The sequence below is a fragment of the Mchenga conophoros genome, linkage group LG7 (assembly GCF_057382185.1).
Source record: "Mchenga conophoros isolate Kocher_MC1m ecotype Shallow Benthic linkage group LG7, M_conophoros_male_GT1.1, whole genome shotgun sequence".
NCBI classification, from domain to species: domain Eukaryota; kingdom Metazoa; phylum Chordata; class Actinopteri; order Cichliformes; family Cichlidae; genus Mchenga; species Mchenga conophoros.
In genome coordinates, this window is record NC_140532.1 from 55,243,357 (window position 1) to 55,270,210 (window position 26,854).

General features: G+C 39.6%; 1 protein-coding gene across 2 annotated transcripts in view; it reads right to left on the reverse strand.

The window, feature by feature from the left end:
• LOC146571190 (synaptic vesicle glycoprotein 2C-like) overlaps nucleotides 1-17,488 on the reverse strand; it is a 94,242-nt gene extending 76,754 nt beyond the window's left edge. The window contains exons 1-2 of one of the 2 annotated variants that reach the window (XM_085280251.1): nucleotides 17,068-17,488; nucleotides 7,783-8,675 (exon numbers count right to left, since the gene is read on the reverse strand). In XM_085280251.1, the coding sequence (XP_085136377.1) occupies nucleotides 7,783-8,389 (607 nt within the window). In that variant the 5' untranslated portion in view covers nucleotides 8,390-8,675; nucleotides 17,068-17,488. Of the gene's footprint in view, nucleotides 1-7,782; nucleotides 8,676-16,973 lie in introns of both variants that reach the window. The other variant, XM_085280252.1, reaches the window with a different exon arrangement.
• Between the last annotated feature and the right edge of the window lie 9,366 nt (nucleotides 17,489-26,854).

Below are 26,854 nucleotides of genomic sequence, written 5' to 3' on the forward strand. Positions count from 1 at the left end.
CCGCCTCCATGGAATTCCGGAGGACATTGTGTCAGACCGTGGCCCCCAGTTCACTTCACGGGTCTGGAGGGAGTTTTGCTCCGCCCTCGGCGCTAAGGTTAGTCTGTCCTCTGGCTTCCACCCTCAGACCAACGGGCAGGCTGAGCGGGCGAACCAAGACCTGGAGGCTGCTCTGCGGTGTGTGGTGTCCACAAATCAAACGACCTGGAGTGACCAGCTGCCATGGATTGAGTACGCCCACAATTGCCTGACTTCCTCAGCCACTGGAGTTTCACCTTTTGAGGCGTCATTAGGATTTCAGCCTCCGCTCTTTCCGGCCGTTGAGGGTGACCTCTCTGTGCCATCCGTCCAACACCACCTGCGTAGATGTCGCCGGGTGTGGAGAGCCACCCGAGCTGCCCTCCTCCGGACGACGGCACGTAACAAACAGCTCGCAGACCGCCATCGGACACCGGCTCCTGAGTATGCGGTCGGACAAAAGGTATGGCTGTCCACCCGCTATGTGCCCCTCCGGGCGGAGTCCAAGAAACTGTCTCCTACTTTTATTGGGCCATTCGAAATCGGTGCGCTTGTGAACCCTGTGTCTGTTCGGTTGAACCTTCCGCGCAACATGCGTGTCCACGACATTTTCCATGTCTCCCAGATTAAGCCCGTGCTCTCCAGTCCTTTGTGCCCTCCTTCCGGGCCCCCGCCTCCCGCCCGGATCGTTGATGGGCTGCCGGCGTATGGGGTCTCCCGCATTATGGACTCTCGGCGCCGGGGGCGGGGGGTCCAGTATTTGGTCGATTGGGAGGGCTACGGGCTGGAGGAGCGCTCCTGGGTGCCTCGCTCGGCTGTTTTGTGTCGGCGCCTGCTCCGTGACTTCCATCGCCGGCACCCTGGTAAGCCCGGTGGGTCGCCGGGTGGCTCCCGTTGAGGGGGGGGGTACTGTCAGGGTCCCTGTGCCTACCCGGTCGGCTCAGTACGGCTACATATGTTTTGTATTCCTTTTTTTATTTTTTTCCTGCTCTCTCCTTTCCCCTCTTTCCCTCCTCCCTCTGCCTGGGCGGAGCTTACCTGCGGGCTCCTGCCCTTGGCCCACGCACCTGTGGCTCATCACGAGTGATCCAGCTCCTTTATAAGACGGCAGCCCCAGATTTACCTAACTACCCATTCGTGTCTCTGTGTACAGATTCCCTGGACCTACCCCTGTGTTACCCGAGTGAGTGGAGTGTGAGGAGGAGTGGACGGAGAGTGTGCGTGTCTTTCCCGTTCGTGTGTGGACCCCCGGAGCCCGGCTTTCCCCTCACTTTTGTAAATAATCACCTGGTGCATCATAATAAAGACTCTTGTGCTTTCAAGACCTAGAGCCTGCGCGTGAGTCCGTTCAGTCCCGTTGTGACAGTTTTTCCTTTTAACAAGATGTCCACTGAAACTTATCTTACTGACCACTTCAAGAGTCACTGACCTTCACAGAGAATCTGTGATAAAAATAACTAATGAGTGCTACTGTGCTACTGTTCTTTTAAGCATATCTGCAAGTGAGCACATATATGCATCGTCTATTTATGCAGCGTGTGACAAGTTGGTGAAATGACTCATTCTTTCTATTCTTTCCCTCCTGTCTCCCACTGAGGGATGAGTCAGAATACAGGAGGAATCTGGGTGAATAATAAACCATCTTGCTCCCCCAAACATGAAATAAGATTAGTACTCTCTTCTACATGTACTTCTGGTAATAAAGCCACACTAAGATAATGTAATAAGAGACAAGGATGACTTTTTGTCTCAGAATCTTATTAAGTGACAAAAACTTTCATTTAGCACAAACACACTGAGAAAAATATCAGTGCCAAGCTAGTATTTTTATAGTTGTGTTAGAAATGATAAAGCCAAATCACACACCATCCACATTTAAACATACAGATACATATTGGCACACAAACAGACAACTTTTCCCTAGAGTGGGAGAGATCCATCTAGCTTAACACACCTCCTACTCATCTATCCAAATACCTGGTGCCATGACAACCCACTGGCAATTCCTAAAGCAATGAGATTATGGCTAAAAGTGTCACACACCACTTAGTTTCTCTGCATATCAAATGTCATTAAAAGCACAAATCTTGTGAAAGTTAGGATCATGAGATTAATTCTGTCAACACTCTAATACTTCTACAAGTCTATAAGTGTCATATAAATCTTAACTTAATTTATGAGCATCAATAAGATTATGCTCCATGTCTACAAAGCTGACTTTACAGAAGCATTAATGTCTCCTGATAGCAATGTTAGATGACTTTTAGATGGTTCATTAGAGCGCTTCAAAATAGGAGTCTACTTGTAACTTGTTGTAACAAATTGCCTTACACAAAAAGTAAGGCAATTTGTTTTTGGTCATTTATTTCTTTTGTTTATTTTTTGCCAATATGAATTGTTACAACAAAGTAATAATTATCCAAACACCGATTTCAATATTGCTCAGATGCTGACTCAGCTATATGAGGTATGGGTGACCAGAGGCGGAGCCAGACATTTGAAACACCCGGGGCTTAGCCCTAAAGGGTAGTATGCATGTGGGATTTTTTTTTTTTTTTGGGGGGGGGGGGGGGGGGGGGGTTTAGAAATGACTGAAAGATTAATAGGCTCTGTTTTGAGTTTTGTTCAAAAAAGAATGACTTCATATAGGGAAAAATATATATCACATGTGCAGGACACCTTAAACTAGTTTTTTTAATTAAGCAGCAAGGCAGAACGAAGTCGGGGCTGTATCAAGACACGAGGACTAAACCCCAATTCAACCAGACGCAGAACTGATCCAGAATTAAAACAGGACTGCAACAGTTCAAAATCAGCACTACTTAGGATTTAACCAAGACAGAACCAGAATCAGAACTAGATGATAGTAGCACTAAAAATCATCATAGACCTGCACTACACTTATTTTTTTAAATCTACCAAAGTCCACTATTTAGATTGAGAAAGTTTTATATAATTATTTAGCCTTGTTGTGCAAACAAGCCTGCATAACTTAATAAATATAGAATTTGAAAAATAACAAACCTAAAAAGAAACACTAGGTACGAGATACATGAGGACCTATGATACGGTGATACTTTTGGTAAACGACCATTTGACTAACATGTGTGTCTCACCTGCTCTTGTTCATCTCTGTTCTGTCCTCATTCTCTCTCTCCCTCTCTGTTCCTCTCTCTCCCTCTTTGTGCTGACAATCATCAAATAGACAGTTGAAACCAGATATTTACAAACTCTTCAGATCAAAACACAAACACTTTTTTAATTGTAACATCAAATCAGACTAAATGTTTATTTTTTTTAGATTGATAAATATAAAAACATATTTGTTAACTTTAAGAGTAAAGAGAGAAACTATCTGTATTTCTTAATTGCAAATGGCACCAAATTGTATTCAAAACTGAGCCACACTTATGGAGCTCCACAGTTCTTTTCCTGGTGTTTTGGTTGACATCTCTTGATTTTCCCATGTCACAGAAACAGGCTCTGTGTTTTGCCTTATATGCATCCACAGCTGTGCCACCAATTTACTCACATGGACTCTACTAACCTATCAGAAGCTTCTTCAGCTCAGAATGGAATCGTCTGGAGTTTTCTTATTAATTAACAAACTTAGTGTATATGTACTCCTAAATTTGATGAAAGTGATAAAAAAATAGACAGTTCTGTCTCTCTTTATTCTGACATTTAACTAATTCAAAATATATTTCAATATTTATCTAAAACAAACAGTTTACTCTAAATTGATGTTGTACAGTAAAAATGTTTTATGTTTTCTCCCTAAAGTGTAAATATCTGGTTACAAATGTGAATATCCTGCTGTGTACTGAAATCCCTCTTGTTTTGCATAGAAATATACTGAACAACATACAAAGCATAATATATAAAATAACATTTACCTGAGTTTTCTCTTTGAAAGAACACTCTAATGTCCATTGTCAGAGGATTTTTACTTTTACTTTTATATAATAATCAGCTAAGAGTGTTTATATTTCTGTTTGTACTCAACTTGTACTCAACCAGCTGCACTTTTTAATTGCTGGCTCTCTGCTCTACAACGGAAACTGTTTGCCTTCATATTATCTGTCAAGCTACAGGAAATCGCCACCCAAGAAACGACCTTGTATGGGAACACAAAGCAGAGAACTGCTGCAGGGGGTGTGAGTCTCTCTTGAGCTCTCACCCGTGCACGTTAAAACTGCTCTAAGTGTCTGAGTGTCATTTCTTCACCTGAGTGTTTGATAACTGTTTACTTCTGACATCCATTCTTATATTTCAGTACATAACTGAAACCGATTTAGTCGGGGAGGGTAAGAACTGAAAATATGAAATAAACACATGTAAGCTAAGACTCTCTAAAAAAAATAGCATTTGTTCGGCTTTTCATTTCGCCATTTGTTGATTCACTTGAAGAGCAAGTAACGTAATATTGGTCAAGTGATCAGTTTGATATCAATCTTTCGTGATGCACCGTCATATTTACATTATTTGTACAGTACGAATGATTTTCTTTGGTACCTGGTCAAACTTAAGCTCTCCTTAGTATGGCTGGCTCTGTTTCTCCAACAGCGCACTGACAGGTAGCAGCTGCCCCGCCCCCTCGCTCAGTCGCTTAGTGCCTGAGCTCGGATCATACCAATATCAGGGGGGATTCACGCACAGTCGTAAATTCCCACAGTGTGCACTATGTGCTTCGAATATTATGTGTACTTTTTGTTTTATACAGTTGTCAGCCAGGCATCTAACTATGAAAAAATTACACTCCAAAAGACCCCGGGCTTCTGACAAAACAACCCGGGCTTAAGCCCAGTAAGCCACCCCCACGCTCCGCCCCTGTGGGTGACAATGAATTAATCTACATGGCAAATCTATTCAATGTAATTCCATTTAGGCTACGTCCACACCTACATGGGTATTTTTGAAAACTGAGATTTTCCGTTTTTGTTATTTTTTTAAAATTCCGTTCACATGTAAACCCAAAAACGAAGGAAAACGTTGCTAGGAACATGCCAAAGCAACAGGTGGCGATATATTCCTAACCGTGTAGAAATGTTGGCCAATCAGAACTCTAAAAGACTGGGTGGGAAAGAGTAAACAAAGATGGTGCATATACGCAGAACTGAGTCCTATGTATGGAGGGACAGAAACTGTGTTGTATATGGAGAGCATGAATGGCATGGGAGGAGCTGAAGAATGTCACATTAGCTATGTCCTTTATACTCTCTATGTCAATGACTCTCACACTGAGCTGAAATGAAACAAGTCACACACAAAAATTGGTGAATTAAACAAATCGCAAAGAATTGCTTAACTTTATAAAAAAATCATATGTTTTATCTAAAAAAAAGTTAAGAAAGTAATGTTTGTCTATTGTTGTCTTAAAGATGAAGACATTTTATTATTTTATGTGTATAAATTATTGCCATGCTAACATTGCCATTAGCTCAAAGTACTAAAGTAAAGCAACTCAATCCCGTTGCTTAACTAAAGTGCAATAAAAATCACTTTTTTAAAAAATCTGAATCTTACTTCAAAATAATGAGTAAAACAAGATTAAAAACACACCTGTTAAGTTGAATAATGAAAACTGGACCCTGGTCACTTAATTGAACAATCTGACTAAAAAATGGCTATAAAAAGTTCTTCTGGAATAGCAAACTGATATTTAACAGCTGTCTCTAATTGGCTCGGAATGGCCCAGTCAGTTTTCATACCCAACAGTGAAAAGTATATTGTATGCAGTAAAATTAATAGCCAGAGAACTAGACATACACTAAACACATTTTCTTTGCTAGGAGGACTTCGATAGAGTTCCTCATTTGTCTTTTTTCTTTTTGTTTCAATTCATTTATTTATAGTATTATTCACATTAGTATATTCACAGCCAGAGCTGACAGGTGTGGAGGGGTAGGAGAAAAGTGAGAGAGAATGAGTTGTAATTCTGTGCAAATTTGGATATGGTTCTTCCTTCATAGACTGGAACAAAACACTACAAAGCTCTCCAAATGCATGTGTTAAGACAAAAGCTTCAGTCTGCACAAGGGCACCAAGCTCGGTGGCCTACTCTCCCCTTCACTTCTTGTTGTCTTCACTGAGCCAGTAGCAGTAGCAATCCAAAAAAATAAAGATATTAAAAAGATATTAATAAAGTGGAACCCCGACTTACGAATACCCCATTTAACGAAAAATTCAAGTTACGAAGGCACTTAACGGCAAAATGCCCGAGTAACGAAATCCGTTGGCTCTGATTGGCTGAGCCCAGAATGCCTACAATGCCTACAATGCCTTCCGAATCATGTGACAACCCCCTTGGCTTTCGTACTTGCGCTTCGCTGTTCCACTTGAACGATGTATTGTTGTTGCAGTTAGCAATTAGCCTATAGCCTATCGTTCACTCAAAAGGCGCAATGGGTGCTTCGACTTACAAAAATTTTCAACTTACGAAAGACCCTCGGGAACTAATTAATTTCTTAAGTTGGGGTTCCACTGTACTTTAGGATAAGCCTTTTACTGATGATGTATTACTTTTCCTTGGCAATTCACAAACCTCTTTTCTGAAGACTGTCACATTAACAGATGAATCGTCAGATCTATGTAGTAACTAATGCCATAACGCAAATGTCGAACCCTATTTTAACCCTATGCTGCAACCTTCTTTTTTTTAAAAATATTTGACTGACATTTGCCCTATATTGAATAGAGACAATAGAGATGGACAAGAAAGCAGGACTCAAACCCCTGCTGCTTTCTGGTGGCCATGTCATCGCCTGCTCACACGCTGAGCTAAGCTGAAACACAAACTTGACTACATGTCAGGTCAACACATACCACAACAACTTGAGTGACGGGAAGATGTAGGGATAAAAGGAGTTTCTGGTTATGTCAATTAGACATAGATTTCCCGCAAAAGTCTATGTCAAGTTTTATAGATAAGGTCACATCTATATCAGACTACTCCATGGAATGGTGTTTGGCTCTTAATTGTTATTTTCAAAATACCTCCAGCAGGCCACAGTCAGGTAACATTAGATATTTAGGTATAAATCTCTGATTTCAGGTATTTCAGGTAGTCCCACTTCCATAGGTGTATAAAATCCAGTTCCTAGCCATGCAGTTTACTTTTACAAACATTTGTGAAAGAATTGATGGTTCTAAAGAGCTCATTAAAATTGAGTGTGGTACTCTAATAAGATGACACTATTGCAACAAGTTATCTCGTGATATTTCTTCCCTATTAGCTATTCTACAATCAACTGTAAGGAGAAGCACCTACAGCAACTCAGCCATGAAGTGGCAGACTACATAAACAGAGCTCCTGTAAACCCGACTGTTCAAAACACTGCTGACTCAATAACGGCATGGGCCCAAACCTCCTCTGGCATTAGCATGAGCACAAACACTGCATGACTGGAGCTTCATAACATGGGTTTCCATGGCTGAGCAGCTCTTGTAGTTGTCATTTTGTAGTTGTCCATTACCTTTGTCCATATTGTGTAGCTATATTTAAGCTCAGTCTTGATGTTTACATGTATTTTATTTGAGTATCTCCATTTTGTGGTAACTCTTTTTCATGTTCCTCATTGATGGTAGGGTGATATCAGTGGTGAAACAGTAATATTCTTACTCTGCAAGGTAATTTTTGTAAAAAATGCAGACTTCTTTGAAGACCGAGGAAAACTCTTTGGACGTCAAAACCATTCAGTGAATAATATCAAAAATGTAATATTTTTCTTAATATAACATCTTTTTCAAAGAAAAAAACCTTACCAAGCCATCCAGCACCAGAGTTGGGAACACACATGTCTGTCTCAGCGCTGGGCAGGACAAAGCCCACTACAAACACCTCCACTCCATCGGACATAAGTGCCAGACCTAGAACAAAGAACAGCTGCCACTGGAATCTCCCATGGCCACACTCCTGCATGATCAACTCGTACTGCTGGGCCAGCTCTTCCTCATCTGCTTGTCTCTCATTTTCTAGTTCCTTGCGGCTCTTTAGGCTGTCAGACACTGGCTGGCCCAGAGCAACCTGACCATCCCGTGGCTTCCCATCATTGTATCCAGGCACTCCTTGGTACTCCCCCTCATAGATCTCATCTTCATCATCGTGACCCTCCGTGGCATCACTAGAGGCCCCGTCCTCTTCATTGGTTGCATTGTCGGCATAAAGACCATCTTGTTGAGTATAACTGTTGTAGTTGTTCTCTTCTTCATCCTCATTTTGGAAACGATTGTAGCTGCGCTGGGATGAGTATTCATCAGAGGCTCGATCAACAGCTTTGCTGAAATTTTTGGCAGCTTGCCTTTTGGCTTCCTTAGCGATGTCCTTGGCACCTCTGACCAAGGAAGTCCTGTTGTTATGCGTTTCCTCCATCTTGGCACGAGGGTAACAAGCACTAAATTCAGCTTTAGTCCACTTTTATTCCACCAGCTGCAATAAATATAAGTTACTTAGTTGTTTTTCTATCTTCTATTCCCAGACAGAGCAAGATTTATGCTAATTTATTACCCCTGAAATACCACCCAACTGCCAGAAGACTAGCAATTAAGTAATGGTGTCTAATTCCATTGGATTGCAGTAACTAGACAGTGCTGAAGAGAAGACAGTTGATCTCAGACTGGCAAGATTCAAAGTCCAGTGACCACTCAGGAGAGGAAACCTGCAGGGACAGACAGAAAAAAGCAAGTTTAGCTTGATTAAAGACTGCCAGTCACAAATACCTGCCTGCAGTATTTCTTGGCACACTCCAAAAGAAAATTTTTACACAGAGACAGCCACACTCCCCACTGATGTTGACAGAAAGCGCAGTCTACTAATGAGATGAAAATGATGTACTAGGAAGTAAAAGTCACAGAGGCCAAATTTTGCAGGTTTGAAGTTGTTAGCTGAAAGTAGCATTGATGATTTAAAGAAACTCTACATACCGGGACTTAGACATGTTCTGTTATGCTCATAAACATAGCTGTAATATAAATCTACTGGCATAAAATAAATATTAGTCAGTAGACTAGCTATGGATAAAATATAAAGTAAAAGTGTTACTGGCCAAATTTTCTGATATTCCTGAATACAAAATATCCCAAACCTACACTACTGTTGTACTCTCAGTCTGGCTGAAATATGCTCCTATTTATGGTTTGAACTACATAGCAAAAAAAAAAAAGCTATTTGTATGAGCCCATCAAGAAACCAATGTCCAAGCAAGTGCACAAATAAGCAATACAGTAAGTATAGTGGTATGCTTGCTGTCAGAGTTTCATTTAATTACAACTCAGGTCCTTGAAGTATTTCTAGAGTATATTGTATAGTGCTTTGTACTCAGTTCTCGGACATGATCTGTTCACACATTATTAGTTTGTTGATGGCATGACAGCAGTAGTCTAAACATAATTAATGACCAACCCATGAAGTATGATGTGTTGACATCAGTGGCTAGAAAACTGTAACTAGGTGTTTGTGGTCCCTGCACTTACACTAAATGACAAAGTACAGGGCCACATACACATTACACCTGTAGGATTTGCTTGGCCATAGAAAGTATGTTGAAGTTTCCAGCTGTTGTGCTGACGTTAATGCCAGAGGAATTTTTGGAGTGAATCAGCTGTGTTGGTGAATTTATGCATGTCTCTGTGCTTGGTGACTTTACATGACCTGCTACTTCATGCCCATGTTGATGTAATTCCTAAATATTTCCAAGACATGTCACAAACTAACTTGTTGGAGTGGCAGCATCCCACAATCAAATTCGGTGAGCTTTTTGAAACCAAAGCCATGCAGTCTGCCTGTCCATAGGTGCTTAATTTTATACATCTGAACTCAAAGCTTAAGAAATGTGGCTCAATATTTTTGCCCATATTGCGTATTTCAGAAAATGTGAAACAATTTATTAAATTTATATGCAGCATTGCTCGGACATCTCCAATTTGCATAAAAATGTTATGGCCCAAAGTTTGACTATATAAAATGACTGATGTGAAGTTTTATTTTCATATATTAAATAGTTTTTAAGATTTTTTTTCTTTTTTGAAAAATGGCCAGAGGACAGATTGAATGTGAATGAATATCTAAAAAACTATTAAAGATAAAAGCCCAATTTTCACTGGTCACTCTTACCATCAAAATAAATCAGGGTTTGTAACTTGGGACAGATATATAAAAAATATCTGATAATTGGCTTGTTAAAATATGAAAAAAAATGATTTGAGATGGAATGACTCCCTTGTGTGTCAGAATCTTGGCTACTAGCAGCAGACCTTTTCCATCATGGATGTCATGGGTGGACTGAAATCTGGGGGAATTTGAACACCAGGTTATTGCCTTGGGCTCTTTGTGATGTTCCTCGAGCCATTTATGAGCAGATTTCGCAGTTTGCTGGTATGCACTGCCCTCCTTACAGAGGCCACTGTCATTAAAGAGTCTCACTGCCGTATGGGTGTGGGCTTGATTTGCGACAATATTTCAGTGGGTGTGGATATGACAAAGTGGAATTTGGCACATCTACATGCGTCCAGGAGCTCAAGGTTTCAACTGCAGAACACTGCACTGAAATGAGACTGTCAATTTCATTCACTGCACCTGTCAGTGGCTTTAATGCGGTGGCTGATTAATGTATATCTTGAGCATTATTGATACTTTCTTTGCATGGCGCTGTAAATGGTAAATGGCCTGCATTTGTATAGCGCTTTTTCTAGTCCCTAAGGACCCCAAAGCGCTTCACACTACATTCAGTCATTCACACACTGGCGATGGCAAGCTACATTATAGCCACAGCTGCCCTGGGGCGCACTGACAGAGGCTGTGATTTGATTGATCAAAAATTTATTTTTAAGCCTGTTTTGTTTTGTTGGCATTAACATGTTAGAATTATAATTTCACAATGCTGAGTGCATATTGCATTTCAGCACCACGTCTGTTGCATTGTTTTCTGTTCTGTATGTCAGGTTTGCTTTGTATTTAGTATATGTTTTTATACATGCGGTTTACATTTTTGTTAAGTCAGAATAAACTTTATTGTTCTGAAAAGATATCCATAACTATATGTATTTCTGTTATGCATTCAAAAATAATACATCCTTGAAAATGTGGCTTTTGCTGCTCTGTTTTATGTCAAATGTGATTTGTTTCTGGCTCATGTTTCTAGGCTGGAATTACATGTCAGCTAGTATGACTGACTCTCCTTAGGGGACTCTGTACTATGACACTGGTGGGGCATTTCAGAAGACCTGTCAACCCACAAGGCCAAGCCATATGAGCACCCAGCAGTCACTGTACCCAAACACTGCTGCAAGAGAAACACGAGAAAGCCTCTGGGCCATCACTTTCCATTCCAAAGCCACTTTAGCATCACTATATGCTGTAGAGTGCACACTGAACAAATGGTCAAGTGGTGTTTGACAAGCCAGGTATGTGAGAAAGAAGGCTCATCGACTGAGTTTGTTTAATGGTAAATAAATCCTCGATTAATCAAATACTGCTTTATTTTTCTTAACTTCAATGCTGGCCTCGAGAAAAAGAGCAGTCACTGGCATCTCCTTAACAAAAATACTAGTAATCGCAAACAACCTGAAAGAGTAATTTATCTGGCTACACTCTTTTTATTTTAATTAGAAGCATTAGAAGCAAATTGTAAGTACTTCCTTGTAGATTCTAGTACGCATATCAGTAAGACAATACATTGCAGTCACACAGTAATGTGAAATGATTTTGTCTAAGAGCAGATGAAAACCTTAACACACTTCTGCATTTCTGTGTGAAATCTCTTGGGTGGAAAGCATACAGTGATGTGTTAAGACTGGGTGAAGTACCCTATTGACCATGGCAGGTTGATGTATTGTGCTTCTACCACCTTTGCTCTGCAGCATTAGATAAAGCATCAGTCGGACTCTGTCATTTGAACACAAGCGCCGGAGCTCCACAACGACGTGAAGCAGATTTTGGTGCAATGCAGCAGTCAAATGATGTGGCGAAAGTGCCCTAACTAACTTTGTGCACAGGCAGGTGATTACCCCCCCCCCAACAATTCCCAAAGATACAGCACTAATTCTGTGGCTACAGGACAACTACATAATTTACACTGCTTCCATGTGTCCTACAGTAAAAAACAAACAGATGGATTACAACCTGAAGTGGGAAGTGAAAAATTCTACAAGGTTAGATGTTGGAATATCTAATCTATCTGATGAATCGGTCCTCACAGTTTCAGGCTCAGGTATGTTACTGTTTTGTGTAGACATGTGTTATGGCAAATATTACGTAGACCAGATGTAGACTCAATGTCCCAACATACCTATCACCCAGACTTAGCCTGAGTCAACATAGTCATTCAAACCTATAGATCGATAGTCGATTTGGTTTGGGCCAAACATCCATTACTCGCTGGATCAGCAATGTATTTTTAGTCTTTGGAGAGAACTTTTGTAAATGTAATTTGTCCCATTTGAGGTGGGAAGCAGGAAATTCCAAATTCACAGTCAGAATTTTCAGCTAGAAGCCCCCATTAAGTTGGTCTTACCACCAAAACACTGTACTACCACTGCTGAGTATTAGTAACTTGTTTAACACACCACATACAGAGCACTGGACAGGTTCTATCTATAAACTTGCTGAAGCATTCTTTTTGAGCCCAAAAAACAAATACTGCATTGTACTCTTGATAATGCAAGCAAAACATTGGCTTTTTTTCTTACTATTATTATTGGAACACTGCAAACTCGGGCTTGACGTTGTTCTCAGTTCCAACATTTGACTTCTGAGGTAAAAGATGGTGGCAAGCTAAACTAATGTACCTAGCTACTGAAGTAGTAGATGCAGGGTGCATTTCAAAATAACAAAACTAGTTTAGCCATAACTAGAAATATCTAGGGGCAGATCACAATGTGGTTTGAAACAGATTACGTAGATTATCTTGTCAGACCTTAGCATCCTGTTTAATAACTAAATAACTACATATTTAGTTATTTATATAAGATCCCTATATAAATCAAACAAGATACTATATAGTGAAGGACTTCATAGTAACACTCGGATTTACAGTATACATCAAACATTATTGGTCAAATATGACATTCTGTGCTTTTATAATGCACAAAAGAGCTTCCATTGAGCATACCGCTGTGAGTACAGAAGCACATTCCTCCTTCCAAACTTCCCCTCATTTTTAACCACACTGCTCCTCCAAACTGAGAACTTGATGCCTCTGACTAAAGGTCTAAATGTGTGATAAACCTCATGATATGCTCTGAGAGTTTCCACACCCAATGGTCAAGAAGAAAATAACCAATCAACTAACTGTCCAGCAATGCTCAGAGAACTTTTTATAAAAGAGGGAAATGGATAATTTTGTATAACAGACACCTGGGTCTGCGTGTACTCCCTGGTCTCCATGCTAATCTCTACTTTCCTTTCGCTCTGGCTCTCAATCTCTCTTCACCTCCTCCTTTTTTCTCCCTCTCTTTCCCTCTTCCATCTCTCATCTTGCTTATCCAAGTGCGCCAAGAATTTCAAAGTCATCATCTTGATGGTAATGCAGAATATGAAACGTATGCCTCTTCTGTTGACATTTCATTATTCATGATAGGCTAACCGTTCTCCTCCTTATGCAAATGGCCATTAATGCTGACATTTAGAAGTCTTTCAATATAGTTTGGGCTACAGAGATAATTCTTAAAAGTCCGGTCCAAATGTCCAGTCTCTTTTTGAAGCAATCTTTAATCCATTTCCTCACATACACATATTGCTGATGTCAGAAATTACCCATGGTTATACAATAAGTCACCACACTTCAACCAACAACCTTGGCATTTCCTCCAATAAACAGCTAATATCGCTTATGGTCACTTCTATTTTCTTTCTGATGGCGACTCATGCCTTCTGCTGTGACGCAGTTATTGGGGTTATTATTACAACAACTCTCATGTTGTGATTTTAGCAATCAGCAAAATTCCTGCAAGTTCTGAATCAGCAGTCCGCGGAGGGTGAAGAAATGATTTCCTTGCAGTCGAGCTGTCATGGCCTGCTGACGCCATCCAGCAACATTCATTAATCATTGGCAAACACGCACGAAAACACAAGATGCCTGCAAGCACACACAGGTCCACTTTGGAGGTGCTTGCTATGAGACTCAGTAAGGCATATTCTTATGACACAAGGTAAAAGGAAGAAGCTATTTTCAGCAGTATATTATTCAATTTGAAACTATAATTCATTGTTAATAATATCAAAATCAGCAACATTTTGTTGAGCATAAGATCCAGTGAGTGCATGCGACATGCTGGCTGACAATATGTGAGTGTAAGCGGTATGTGCAAAGCCCTACAGGCTCTCTACGGTGCCCACAGATGGCTGCAGTGAACATTTGTTCATGCACATCATGTGAATAAAATAACATGCCAAGCTCTGCAGATGCTTCACAAGAGAAGTTTAAATTTTGACAGAAATACTTCAGAACCTCCCATGTGGTTCCACATGTAGACATGCAATATGAGTACTTTTATAGTGGTACGATGGGTAGGTAAAGTAAGCCTTGAATTTGGATTTGCTGCCTGTAGGAGACAGAGATTAAAAACTGTAACTGTATTGCATGAAAGGTGTATGAAGCTTAGCAAAGCCTGAAGGAAACCTCACAACTGTCGCCAAAGCATAAAAAGAAGAAGGTATAAAACGTTTCGATCCCTATTGATCTCAGAAAATTATGAAACATTATGCCATGTTCTAGCACACCTCTTATCTATGTGTACATTTAACACCTGGTTGTTTTCTAATAGAACGTTAGAGGGATATCTTTCCGTTGTAGTTTTCCCTAAAATTGACACAAAAGATGTAGTGTGATCAAACCACTACATAGCAAATTTTAGAGGCCACAAGTGAGTATTTGCCACAGAACACAGAGGGAGTGGAAATAACTAAAAACTTACAAGCAAACCCCACTTGACTGCTTTGATCAGAATCCCAATAGGCCAGTTGACAGTTGTGAAGGTTTACTGACTGCTTGGCCAGCTGCTGTAGAGGTCCCTCTGTAGAAGTTTGAATCGTGTGTGTCTGTTGTCATGATCAGTGCAATGCTCAGTTGAACTTTCTGTATTTTTAGGCTTTGTCAACATGTCAGAATCCACCACTTTATATTTGTTTGTCTCTCTCCTTATGCTGCTCAAAAAGGGGACACTGGAACACCCTTTAACTTTTTAGTGGGATTTTTTAATCCAGCCCTCAGTGGATGGATGATGACTGCTGTTGCATCATTTTGTTCTCAGCAAATTGCACAGTGCCTCTCAGAAAAAAATTTCCAACTTAAATATTCACTTTCAACAAGCCAGTGAAGTTCAAAGCAACAGACCGGGTGTGAGTGTGTTTGTTCAGCTCAGCTTCTGAATAAAGTCAGATCTCTATAGTCACTCCAGTTCTTCCTGGTATCTTGCTGTTGTACCTTCTTGTGCTATATGAAACAAATTCATTGTCCTATACGTGACACATTAATTAGGCCAGGGATACTAGAAAACATTTGGTCAGGTGGAAACATTTTAACTCATTATGATTTCAATTAACCTCCACACAGTAAAACGATGAGCTGCTGAAGCATAAGACATGAAGGTGGCTTCACATCACTGATCTCAGCAAATGAAGCGAATTTTACAAAGGACTCTCCCACCTTTGTTGGCATACTGAACACTGAATCCAGTTAAAAGAAGACATAGTCATGAAGCGCTACTAAATAATTGAGGGAGACATTCTTCACTTATGTCCACATATGAATCGCTTGATGTTACCTGCCCTGCTCTCTACAGGCTGGTGACCGCCTGACAGATTGTATCCTGACTTTCTGCCCCCACCATCTGTGAGACGTGTGCCGCAGACATGCAAGCCAAACCCTCCTTTGTGCGTACTGTCCTCAAACAGAGATGAAAATTGAGATTAACAAAGAAGTGAAAACGACTAATGTGAATAGATGAATGGATGTTTTCATTGCCATCTCGCGTGCTAAACCAAACACGGAGGCACACGGGCCTAAGGCAAACATCAATTTACTGACTTGGGTGTTTGACAAATATCTATTCAAATGGAACATTTATCCGGTCAAGAGAACTGCCTCGAAGCGAACACCTGGTCACAATTTCCAGAAGGATGAATGGGGAAGTTTGGGAAAGCTTTATGCAAAACTCATCTGTCACTTTCCTCTTTGTTCCACTTGCAGCGTTTTTACTACTGCGGCTTCTACGCGGCGGCGCCACCGGGTGAGTATAGCGCAGAGCACGAGCGGGAAGGAACATCAATCACCGCGCGGCCCTCTGACGCAACTGGCGTCCCATAATTAGATTTCGGGCAGTCCTTTCAATGTTCCCTTGCGAGACGACGTCGCACTACGCTGTACAGTTAGATTGCTCTCCTCACACCGCATCGAGCACTGACTCCTGATTAATGGATGAACCTATCTCCCCCCCTCCCCTCGTCGTCTCTCTCTCTGTGCGCATCTTACTGCAGATTTCACTCCGGCTGCTCGTGCGCGCTAAGCGGAGGGGGAAGCTCGGGGTTGCCTCGCCGTGCGTGCACCGACTCGCTTTTTCTATGACCAATGATCGCGTCAGGATGGTAGCACCCCCTACCCCATCACCCTTTCCATGGACACACACACGCATAGCAAAAAGTCGCAGCATTGCTCCACGATGAAAAAAGACTAGACACAAAAATATATTTAAAAATAATAATAATAATCAATAAAACTTTGGCAGCAGGCAAAAGCTGACACACGCCTCAGAATCTGCTCTGATCATCAAGAAAATGAGGAGCTACTCTGATCAAACACAGTTCTGTGGTGTGGATTTCTAATTCTAAGCACAGCTTAAGATGCTCGCGCTGGACGACTTCGAAAGTTGCCCAACTTTCCCGTCAATCATGAGCGCGGAGCATTTTATTTTTTCTACTGCAATTTTTTTAAGCAGCAGGTGAATACGAAATTTCCTCTTACCGTTAATGACAGTTATCCAGACTAAAGCGTGGGTGATGGAGGAGATGAACTTATAGTTGCTGATATTCAGTGAGACAAATGAATAAATGCTTACAATTTCTAGTGCATCGAAACGAACTCGAAGACTCTGAAGTGTCCGTTCCTTGATTTGCGTCTCTACACGGCCACGGAGGTAGTGAGCAACGAATTAATTCTTTCTTTCTTTTTTCTTTTTTCTATTTTTTTTCTCCTCTTGTCTTCTTCGATGCAGCGGTTTCTCTGCTGCAGTCCAAGAAAGCCCAGGGATGCTGATGGGAGGTAGGAAGCGTGAGTGAGTGTGTGAGTGTATGTGTGTGTCTGTGATGGGGAGCGAGGGGGAGAGGGAGGGTGCATGAGCAATAGGCAGACTGAGATCAATAGTGGCTTTGCATCCTACGGACAATAGTGAGCATTTCCGTATAATAGTCCACGGTACGTATCCGGCGAAGGTTCCGTGACGTGCTACAATCACAAGCTGCTGGGTTTAGACGTAAGATGAGAGTAAGGGAGGGCTGAAATTTGGCTCCCGGGGAGAAGTTTGAAAAGAAGCTGCTGGTTAAAGCTGCAACTTCACTAAAAAACAGTTGTGCAGTGCCTAAATCCTCTGAAGTGCTAATGTACAAAAGCAGCTTCTGTTAAGACTGCAAAATACACCCCAGGTTTATTTTTTTCATGACTTGACCTGTAAAATGTGAGAAAATTATGAGTATACTCTCACCAGCCAATTCATTAGTCATACCTTGATAGTTACTATTGGTTTTGGCTACATAACTGCCTTAATTCCTGATAGTTTTTGGTCCTTTCTGACATGACTTTGTGAAGCCTCCAGGTCTCATCTCCCTCCACCGATTTTCATTTATTTATTTATTTATTTATTTATTGGACTGATGTCTGGAGACAGCACCAAAGAATAATATTTCTACCTCCGTGCTTAACCATGGGGATGGTATTTTTTAGCTCATACTCACCATTTCTCTTTCTCCAAAAGGGTGGCTTAAGTTGATGCCAAAAAGCTTGATTTCGGTTTCATCTGACCAAAATAACTTCGCTAAATAATTTAGAAGTTCACTGACAAACAGGTGCTTCAGTCCATCACAGCGTTGTTTTACAGGTGTTCTTAGTGTTTGTGGTCCCAGCTGCCTTAAGATCATTACCAAGCTCATCTTGTGTCCTTTTAGTCTGATCGACCACCTTTCTCATGATCATCCTCACCCCAAACATGAGCTAAACATGAGCTAAACATGAGAGGTTTTATGACAAAGTTTGTGTTTTGCATTGTTTAAGCACCGGTTCCAACCAAAGGAGGTATGTTGTATCAACAAAAAAGGTTAACTTGGTTATCATTTTGCAGAAAAAAAGAGACTGCTCCAAATAAAAACATAAGAGGTTTGTGGACAAAGTTTGTGTTCTCCATTCTTTAAGCACCGGTTCAAGCACCGTTTAAGCACCGGCACCGTTTCAAAAGTTCTGGTTTGGCACCGGTATCGGATGAAACCTAAACGATACCCATCCCTACACAAGACCATCTTTTTGATCTTGCCATGGTGATGGAGGCTTGATTGTGAAAATAACTTCATCCACAACACAAGGTTAGTGTTTAATATGTTGCTGCATGGCTTTAATTACTTGTCTTAGGTCCATACTGAAATTTTACTTAGCCATGGAGGCATTCCTTTTTGAGGTGCCTCTGAAAGCACCTTCACCAGCACTTGACCTGAGGCTAGTTTTTCCTGTACTAGATCAGTTATTATGTTAACAGAGATAGCCTAAGGTGAACAAATGAAACTACTTTCTACCATGGGTGTCTGACATTGCACTGGAGCCATCAATCCCACAAACTTAACAGTATTTTGTTTCTTATTAAGAGCATTACAGTCAGCTATGAAATCACCTGGCTTTTTATCATAAAAACAGATCATTCAGAGTTCCCACTGCTAGCATTCAGAGCTTTTATAATTGACCTTGAAGAAACAGAACCTTTCTGGCTAATTTTAGAATACAGTACGAGAGAAAACATAGCTTTTAGTTTCATGTTTGTCACTGAGAGCTACTTTATCAACCGCCACAGGAACATAATTTCTAAATTCCTCAGTAAAAATTCAAATGGCTGTTTTAACAACCTTGTTGGGGGGTTCTTTTCCTGGACACATAGCAACAATGATGTTCAAGCATATTTAGGCCATTCTAAAGGTTTTGATACACACTCAAAATGGGAAAGTATCTTTCCACATCCTTTTCAAAAAAAATCTTGTGAACACATGGACAGATCTTCTGGTGCCTGAACCTTTGTTTGTTCCATCTTGCTATTAAATCACATAAAAGACCTCAATTTCACCTTCTCAACAGACTGACTATTTATATTCATATCTCATTTTTCCTATGAGAACTAGACCAGTTTCAGTGTGGCGTTGCTCTGCAAAGCCACAAGCTGTACTTTGGTTCAGCAAAAAAAAAAATTCTGTTGTTAAAGTTTCATAGAACTTCTCAATTTTTGCCAATATAAAACAGGTGACTACAACAAAACTTACAACTTCCTGTTGAGGCAACACAAACCACCTCTCCTTTGATAAGCTTTTAACACATCCACAGAGACACCAAAGCACACAAACACAGAACTGGTTTTATGTTACCAACATTTACCTGCACAAAGCCAAGAGTAAGCAACCGAAGATAGTTAGCACCCGTAGCAGTTACTCAAGACTGTTTTATACCACAGAGTTTATATATGATTAGGACCATTGCTACCTTGACACTAGCAAATAAAATTCAAAGACTAAACACTAATTATCTTACAACACTAAAGTACACTACACTACACTTATATTGATGAACATTAAGCTTCTCCTGCAAACAGAATGTGTTAGGCTAATCATGTTAGAATACCTGGGTCGTTGACCCAGAGTTTTGAAGTTTTGCATGATTATTTAACTTTGATTTTGTCATTATTTATCATTTCTAGTCTTTTGGGTTCAATGTTAGAGTTTTTAGTCTTCTGGTTTCTGTCTTTGTTCCATAGTTGCTCCGTCTGCCCCTGTCTGCTCGTCAAATCCGTGTCTCTGTGTTATGTTTCCTGTTTTACTTTGAAAGTCTGTGTCTCACGTCAGTGTTTTTAGATTGCTTCCCTTGTCTTGTTAGGCATGATTTGTCCCAGCTGTGTTTCCCTCCTGTCCCCCATTCCCTGTTTGCTCCCTCTGTGTATTTAAACCCTGTGTTTTTCTTGGTCTATGTTGTGATTTGCATCATACCTCACTGTGTGTTCCATCTGTCTGCCTTAGTTTATTTGTATTCTTCAGTTTAGTTAGTTTTCCTTGTGTCCAGTATTAAAACTGTATTTTGAGTTCACCTTTTTTGCCTCCGTTAGTCTGCACTTTTGGGTTCAGCATTCCTACCTGCACAGAGTACATGACAAATCAAGTCTCATAGTGTGGTATTTTTTATATCACAGGTTCATGTATAGAGTTTTCTCATCAGAGTAACTCAATAAGCAAATGCATTTGACAACACGGTAAAGATGTTGGTGGTTTCCTGTCTTATCTTAGATGTAATAGAAGAATATTGGATTTCAGCATAACATCTATTCATTCAGCAAAAGTTGTTTTGTCTCTTCCTTTTTTGCTTCTATATTTCACAGCTGACTGCACTTTTGGTTTACTATGTTTTTTCTTTCAAATCATTAAAGACGTTACTTTTAAATGATTTATCATATAAGTTCTTTATGTTTTAAAATGTGTATTTAAATAAATGTTGGTGTTTCTTGGGTGAATAATTTAGAGTAATCAATAACTTTTGCAGTTCAAATGGTTAATGAAGAATATGTGTTTATGGCTGCAAGGATTTGTTTGTTTGTTTGTTTGTTTGTTTGTTTGTTTGTTTGTTTGTTTTAGGGAGCTGGCTCTTGGCTACATTAGCCCCAGCATAAAGCAGAAGAGCCATTTTGAAGTAATAAAAATCCAAGTCACAGATTTAAGGCAATCAATAACTTCTTATATTTTTAGTTTATTCATTTTTTTGTATTACAGAGACAGTAACAAAGGCATATGTGTAAGGGAATAGGAAAAGGGAAATAAATAATTAATATGAGCTAAAATAAGATAATTGTCTGCTTGACTTTCCATTACTTTACATTTTAATCACACTGTGTGCTTGTCTATATGTGCTTGCACAGCTTTTTTGCATGTCTACACTCAGTATTATATGACATACATATCCAGGAATTACATATATCTTTCTTCCATCTGATGCACATGAAGAACCCAACGCCTCTGAGTGGCTTGTTGGTTGGATTTAGCCATAAGGACTAGTGACTGGACCAGTGTATGACTATCAGGATAAACCAAGCAGAAGAGACGGTGGGTCACAACTTGGCAATGCAATGAAAAAGAAATATTCTCTGCTGCCTACCCATACTTTACATTTACTTTAAATAACAGCATGAATGTATGCATTTTTATTTGATTATCAGTGTGAACGTTGACAAACAATCTAGGTAAATCTGTTAGGCACCCAGTTGTCCTCCTTAACTAAAACTTCAAAATATATTGAAAGCGCTTTTTAAGGGCTGGACTTCATAAATTATAAAATTATAAATTACCAACATATGCCAGGTGTTGACATTATAGGACTAATACAATTTCCTAATGTTTTTAATCTTATAATTGTGACATATTCATGGTTATACTGTGATTTTCAAATCAGGTCTACAAAGAGAAAGCTTATAAAAGAAAAAAAAATGGTCCACAGACTTGCATGGTGAGAGAATGGTCCAATTTTCATATACTGAGAGCAAAATATGCAACAAATGTCCTCACTGGAGGAACTTGATTGAACTTAATGGAAGAGCAGTCTTATGTGTCACTGTTTATAACACTGGACACTTATCCTTTCCTGGATGGTCTGCCTAAAACAAAAATATTCATGGTTTGAGTTCAGAGCATACCCACTTCTTCAGAAAGTGCCACTCCTCCTCCTCTGTCTGCACTCAGCGTCTTTATATCTGTTCCTTTTAAAAGGTGTCAGTGACTCATGATTCTCCAAAAAACGTTGGAGGGTAAAAGAGTTCAATGCAAGTCTGGGCAGAGAGAATAAGCAATCCCCAAAAACTCATCCTATTCTGCACAGCTAGAGAAGGGCCATTATGAACTTCAGTGAATGAGCACTCCTCTCCTCAGCTTTTAGAAATAACCATTATGGTAGAAATCTCATTGAGCAAGGAAGAAGCTTGGAAGGACATCCCTCTTAGTCAAATAAAAATGCAGATGCATTTGCATTTCTATCCAGCAGCTGTTGTTTAATGTAAGGGTTGAAGTGAATAAAAATAAAAAAATCTAATATCAAGACACACACACACATGTACACACAACACCTGTCACCTGTAGTAACATCATGAGCTGTGTTCAGAAATCATCATGTAGGTATATAAAGTCATACATTTTACCATGATTATCATCTCACCTTTTCTCTTATGTTCCCTTTTTCTTTTCATGAGCGTCACCAAGTCATTGATCAATCAAAAACAATGCTAATATGCAGGGTGAGAGGTGAGTGGGTGGAAACAGTGAATGGAGAAATAGTAAGAGGACAGATGAAGAGATTTCTGTCCTGTGTGCCACTGCGTGAATAATAAACTGATTGTAATACCAACCATAACTCCTTTCAAGTGCTCTACTATGGCTTTACCATCAAGGATTTAACTTTCTGACTGAGGCCTGTAGAGGCTGAAATGTAGCTGTTAGCCTTTTAGCAGTTTCCTTGAGCATTGCACAGTCGTGCACTGCATGTTCTCTCCAGCAAATTGCCAAAATGTCTGCCTTTATAAAGGCTTCTTTATTCACTTGCTCATAATCAGTTAGTCAAGTGCATTTGCTTAGCTCTGAACTTCTTTTTCGTTTTTCACAGGACTGCATAAAATCCCCATAAAGCTTCTTTTTTGACATGATTGTATTTCTTTTTTAGATCTAGAGATGGTAAATGGTAAATAGCCTGTATTTGTATAGCACTTTACTTAGTCCCTAAGGACCCCAAAGCGCTTGACACTACAGAGAGGATATAAAGGTGTCTGAAGTCTAAGAACATAGCTTCACTAAGCTAGTATTAGTTCTAGGATTCCAGAGAGGCATTATGAGCCAGCGAATGGGCAGATCTCAATGCCCAAGTCAACAATTTCCTTGTATGACCAAGCACACAACAGCTGGATGGTCACAGAACAGTCCTATGCCACCAAATATAAAGTACTGGTAGAATAACAAGATTGCAGATGTGGACAGCAAGTCTGTGTAAAACTACATTCTCCTACAAGAAAATCAGATTAACCACCTCCAGTTCACAAATAAATGTAGCTTAGTTAATATATGTACGAATTCAAAAGTCTTACAGGGCTCTCACAGATTCATATGACATGAGTTATTTGTAAAACTTGACAAAATTCTAAGTCAGAGCTTCTATATAGCAAATTTGGTGAAAGATGCCAAGAATCATCCAATTTGGGTATTATTTGGGTGCCCAGAAAGAAATCTATGAAGCTGTATTATTAAAATTAAAATCGGGTGTCCTTGGTCTTTTTGGATCATACACCACATTGCAGACTCATTTTTCATCATATCAATTTCAACTCATACTTATGACCTCACTCTGTCAGCCCAAGATTCTGTGCAATGTAATCTTGTAATTAGCTGCTTCAGCGTTAAAAGAAATGAATCCAGAGACAATTTCGAGAGGATCAACCAAGCAGCATCACCATGTCAACATGCTGTGTCACTTGAGTACTCAGTGCTAATGGCTCAAACCAAACTGGTCTTGAAACTCTGAATTCCACACACCTTAGTGTATCTTTCATCTTGGCAATATTTTCTTGATAAAACAAGCATCCATGTACCAGCCAAAGTACAGTACACAAACCACCACGTTGCCATCACATATGATGGCAGATAGACAGACGCATAATATGACAACTATACTAGCTGCACTGTAAGCATGCATTAAAAAGTGTTTTTGTGTGCGTTCAAATGCATCTGTATGGCAGCACAACCACAATGGTTTAGTGAAATACTGTAAACTCTCATTTATATAGGGCTTAAAATGTGCAAATAAGTGTTCTTAAAGGCTCTTCTAAATGTACTTCACTTTTTTGCAATCTTCTCCAAAACTGTCAATATTACACCCTTGGGCTGTACACTTTGATAATACACTGCAAAATTGTTCTGAGTAATTTAGTTGGATGTGTGATATGGAGTTTAATTGATTTCTAATTATACGCCCTGGTGGGTGCATAATTTTATAGGTAAAAAAAACAAAGCAGGTTGTTAGCAAGGTCTACTTTAGAATGCATCAGGATGCACTGCTTTGTATTCCGTGTAATTACACACTCCACTCAAAATCCTGCTCTTACTTAACACATACACACCTCTGAAAAATGTATTTTGAGAGGTAGATAATTGCTTGGTTTTGCTTTAACTTCCAAACTACTGAATAAGTACTTCGAAACAAGACCAATTGATTCATGAAAACTAATAATTGTGTGGCAGTTTGGAATTAACATGACTAAAATTTGTTGAAAATTATAAATTTTACTAGTTTTGATTATGATTTTTAGATTAGAATTAAAACATTAATTTTAACAGAACTTATTACTGATTTCAAACCTGCTAAAAAAGCAGTGTCAGATCATTTCTAGCACCCAATGAGAGTGAATGGAGAATTCCCTTCCGATAAAAATTCCAAGAATTTGGCCACCATCTAAAAACTTGGTTTAATTTTGGAATTTTCACCACACAGCTTTTTTTTGTTTGAGTTATTCTGAGTTATTTCTGACTCCCCCCCCCCCCCCCCCCCCCCATCTTCTCATCAAGCAGCATCAAAAGCTCAAGGTATCGCTGAGGGATATTAAGGAACAGGAGGAAGGGCCTGTGGAATAATAGGTTAAAACAAGGTTAATTACATTTCTTACCACACAGGGGTAAAGTGCTGGAGACAAGGAGGTGACTGAAAGACTGTGAGATGAAGGGAATAAGCTCAAAGTGGTAGAAAGGAGGGGTTAAGAGGCATTTTTAATGTTGTGAATCCCACCAGGATTTACTCTATGTCTGAAAAAAAAATGGCCTCTTCCTAATAAATTACTGGAATATATGCATTTCTTGATGTTCCCTGCAACAGCAGTGTGAGATGTCTTTTGTCAGTTGTTAAACAGATAATCATATAAATGCAGTCAGTGAGGCAGATAAAATGCTATTTTTGATACCTATTCATTTTGCCTAACCTGCAAAGTTCCATGACAACAGCCTGATTTACCTTGGCCCTGTGATCTTTTGTGCGTCACATGATCAAGCCCAAAGGAGAGCAGATACTTTTGTCTACAAACCTTCTGCAAATGCCAAAGTGTCAAGTCACTTTGCCCCTTGGAGGAAAAAAAATGACGCACGCATTCATATTGAGGCAGGAGAGTTTGATATTTTATTTATTTATGTTAGCTTCATAGATGATCTGATTTGAACAAATTCACATTATGTTTTGTTTCATGTGCGTATTACCTGGTCCTTTAATGCAGAGTTTACAAGCAAACTTCACAGCAGTATTTATCCATTATGACACTTGGCTGTTTAAGTGTTGTTATGTTGGAGATTGATTGCATAGAGGAACTGAAAACTTAGAAGCAGAAAGCAACATGAATCTGATGATGATGATGATGCTGAAAAATCCTTTGGGGCTCCACCTTCATCTATTCTTTCATGTCTTCCCATCACAGGAATAAATGGAAGACCAGTGATTATCAAAGAGGAAAATAACGTCTTTGAAGCTCTCTACTCTCCACAAACCTGCCTGTGTACTAATTATAAGCACTGCTAATGACATGTGCGCATGTGTAGGTGTAAAGATGCTGTCGAGTGGATGTGTGAGTAAGTGTCATTTGAAACTTAATGCACTGAGACAAGTGTGGGCGAAAGTATAGGAAGGGCACATCAGTCAAAGCAACATGTAATCACGTTTACATTACATTAATTACATTAAGTTAACCTAAGGACAAGGACACCTGGACCAACAAATAGAAAAACACATGCTTGTTTATAAAACTACAAACAAAAAAAGCATCTTCTGTTCTCGCCAAAGACATGGGAGAAAAAAGACTTCAGACTCCAAGAACAGCTGGAAATGAAGACGGGGGTGGCAGCCTCAAGGTTCACGATCCATAAGATGAAGAGCACTGTTCACAAAAATTTGCTGAAGGTACAATAGAGGTAGAATTTTCGATAAAGATAGAAATGAACACTGACTCAGTTTATCCTTCTGGTGCTGAACAGTCTAGTTGTAAGATATCAGGATGTGGAAATAAATAACTCACCAGTGGTCACAGATAAAAAAAAAAAACAAGAACTGCTAATCAAGGAGAGATTCAATGAAACTGCATGTGGTGGTGTGGTAGAGTAATAATATGCAATATGTATAGTTAATAATTTGTTTGCTAAAGTCTATTTTAAAAATGCACTTGTTCAGGTGTTCATCACAGAAAAAACTTTGTTTGCTAGTTGTGGTCAGAAGTTTCCATATACTTTTAATTAGAATGAATGTCATAGTAATTTGGGGCGTTAAATGATTTCTAGGGTGGAACGATTGTACATTAATTATTTTAAAAACAAAAAAACAAGAATTGGTTTGGATTTATTTTGGAGTTTCTCTCATCCACAAAGCATAAAAAACAAATATATACCCTCACTAATATTTGATTAAAATTACTTAGCCCAACCCGATCTTTGATAGATATCACCAAGGTTGTGGCATAACTCTGGCTAGATATTAGACCAGCTCTTCTTGGCATAATTTGTAAAGTTTATTTAAACTGGCTGGCTTTCTGGCACAGACCCAGCTTTAAAGAG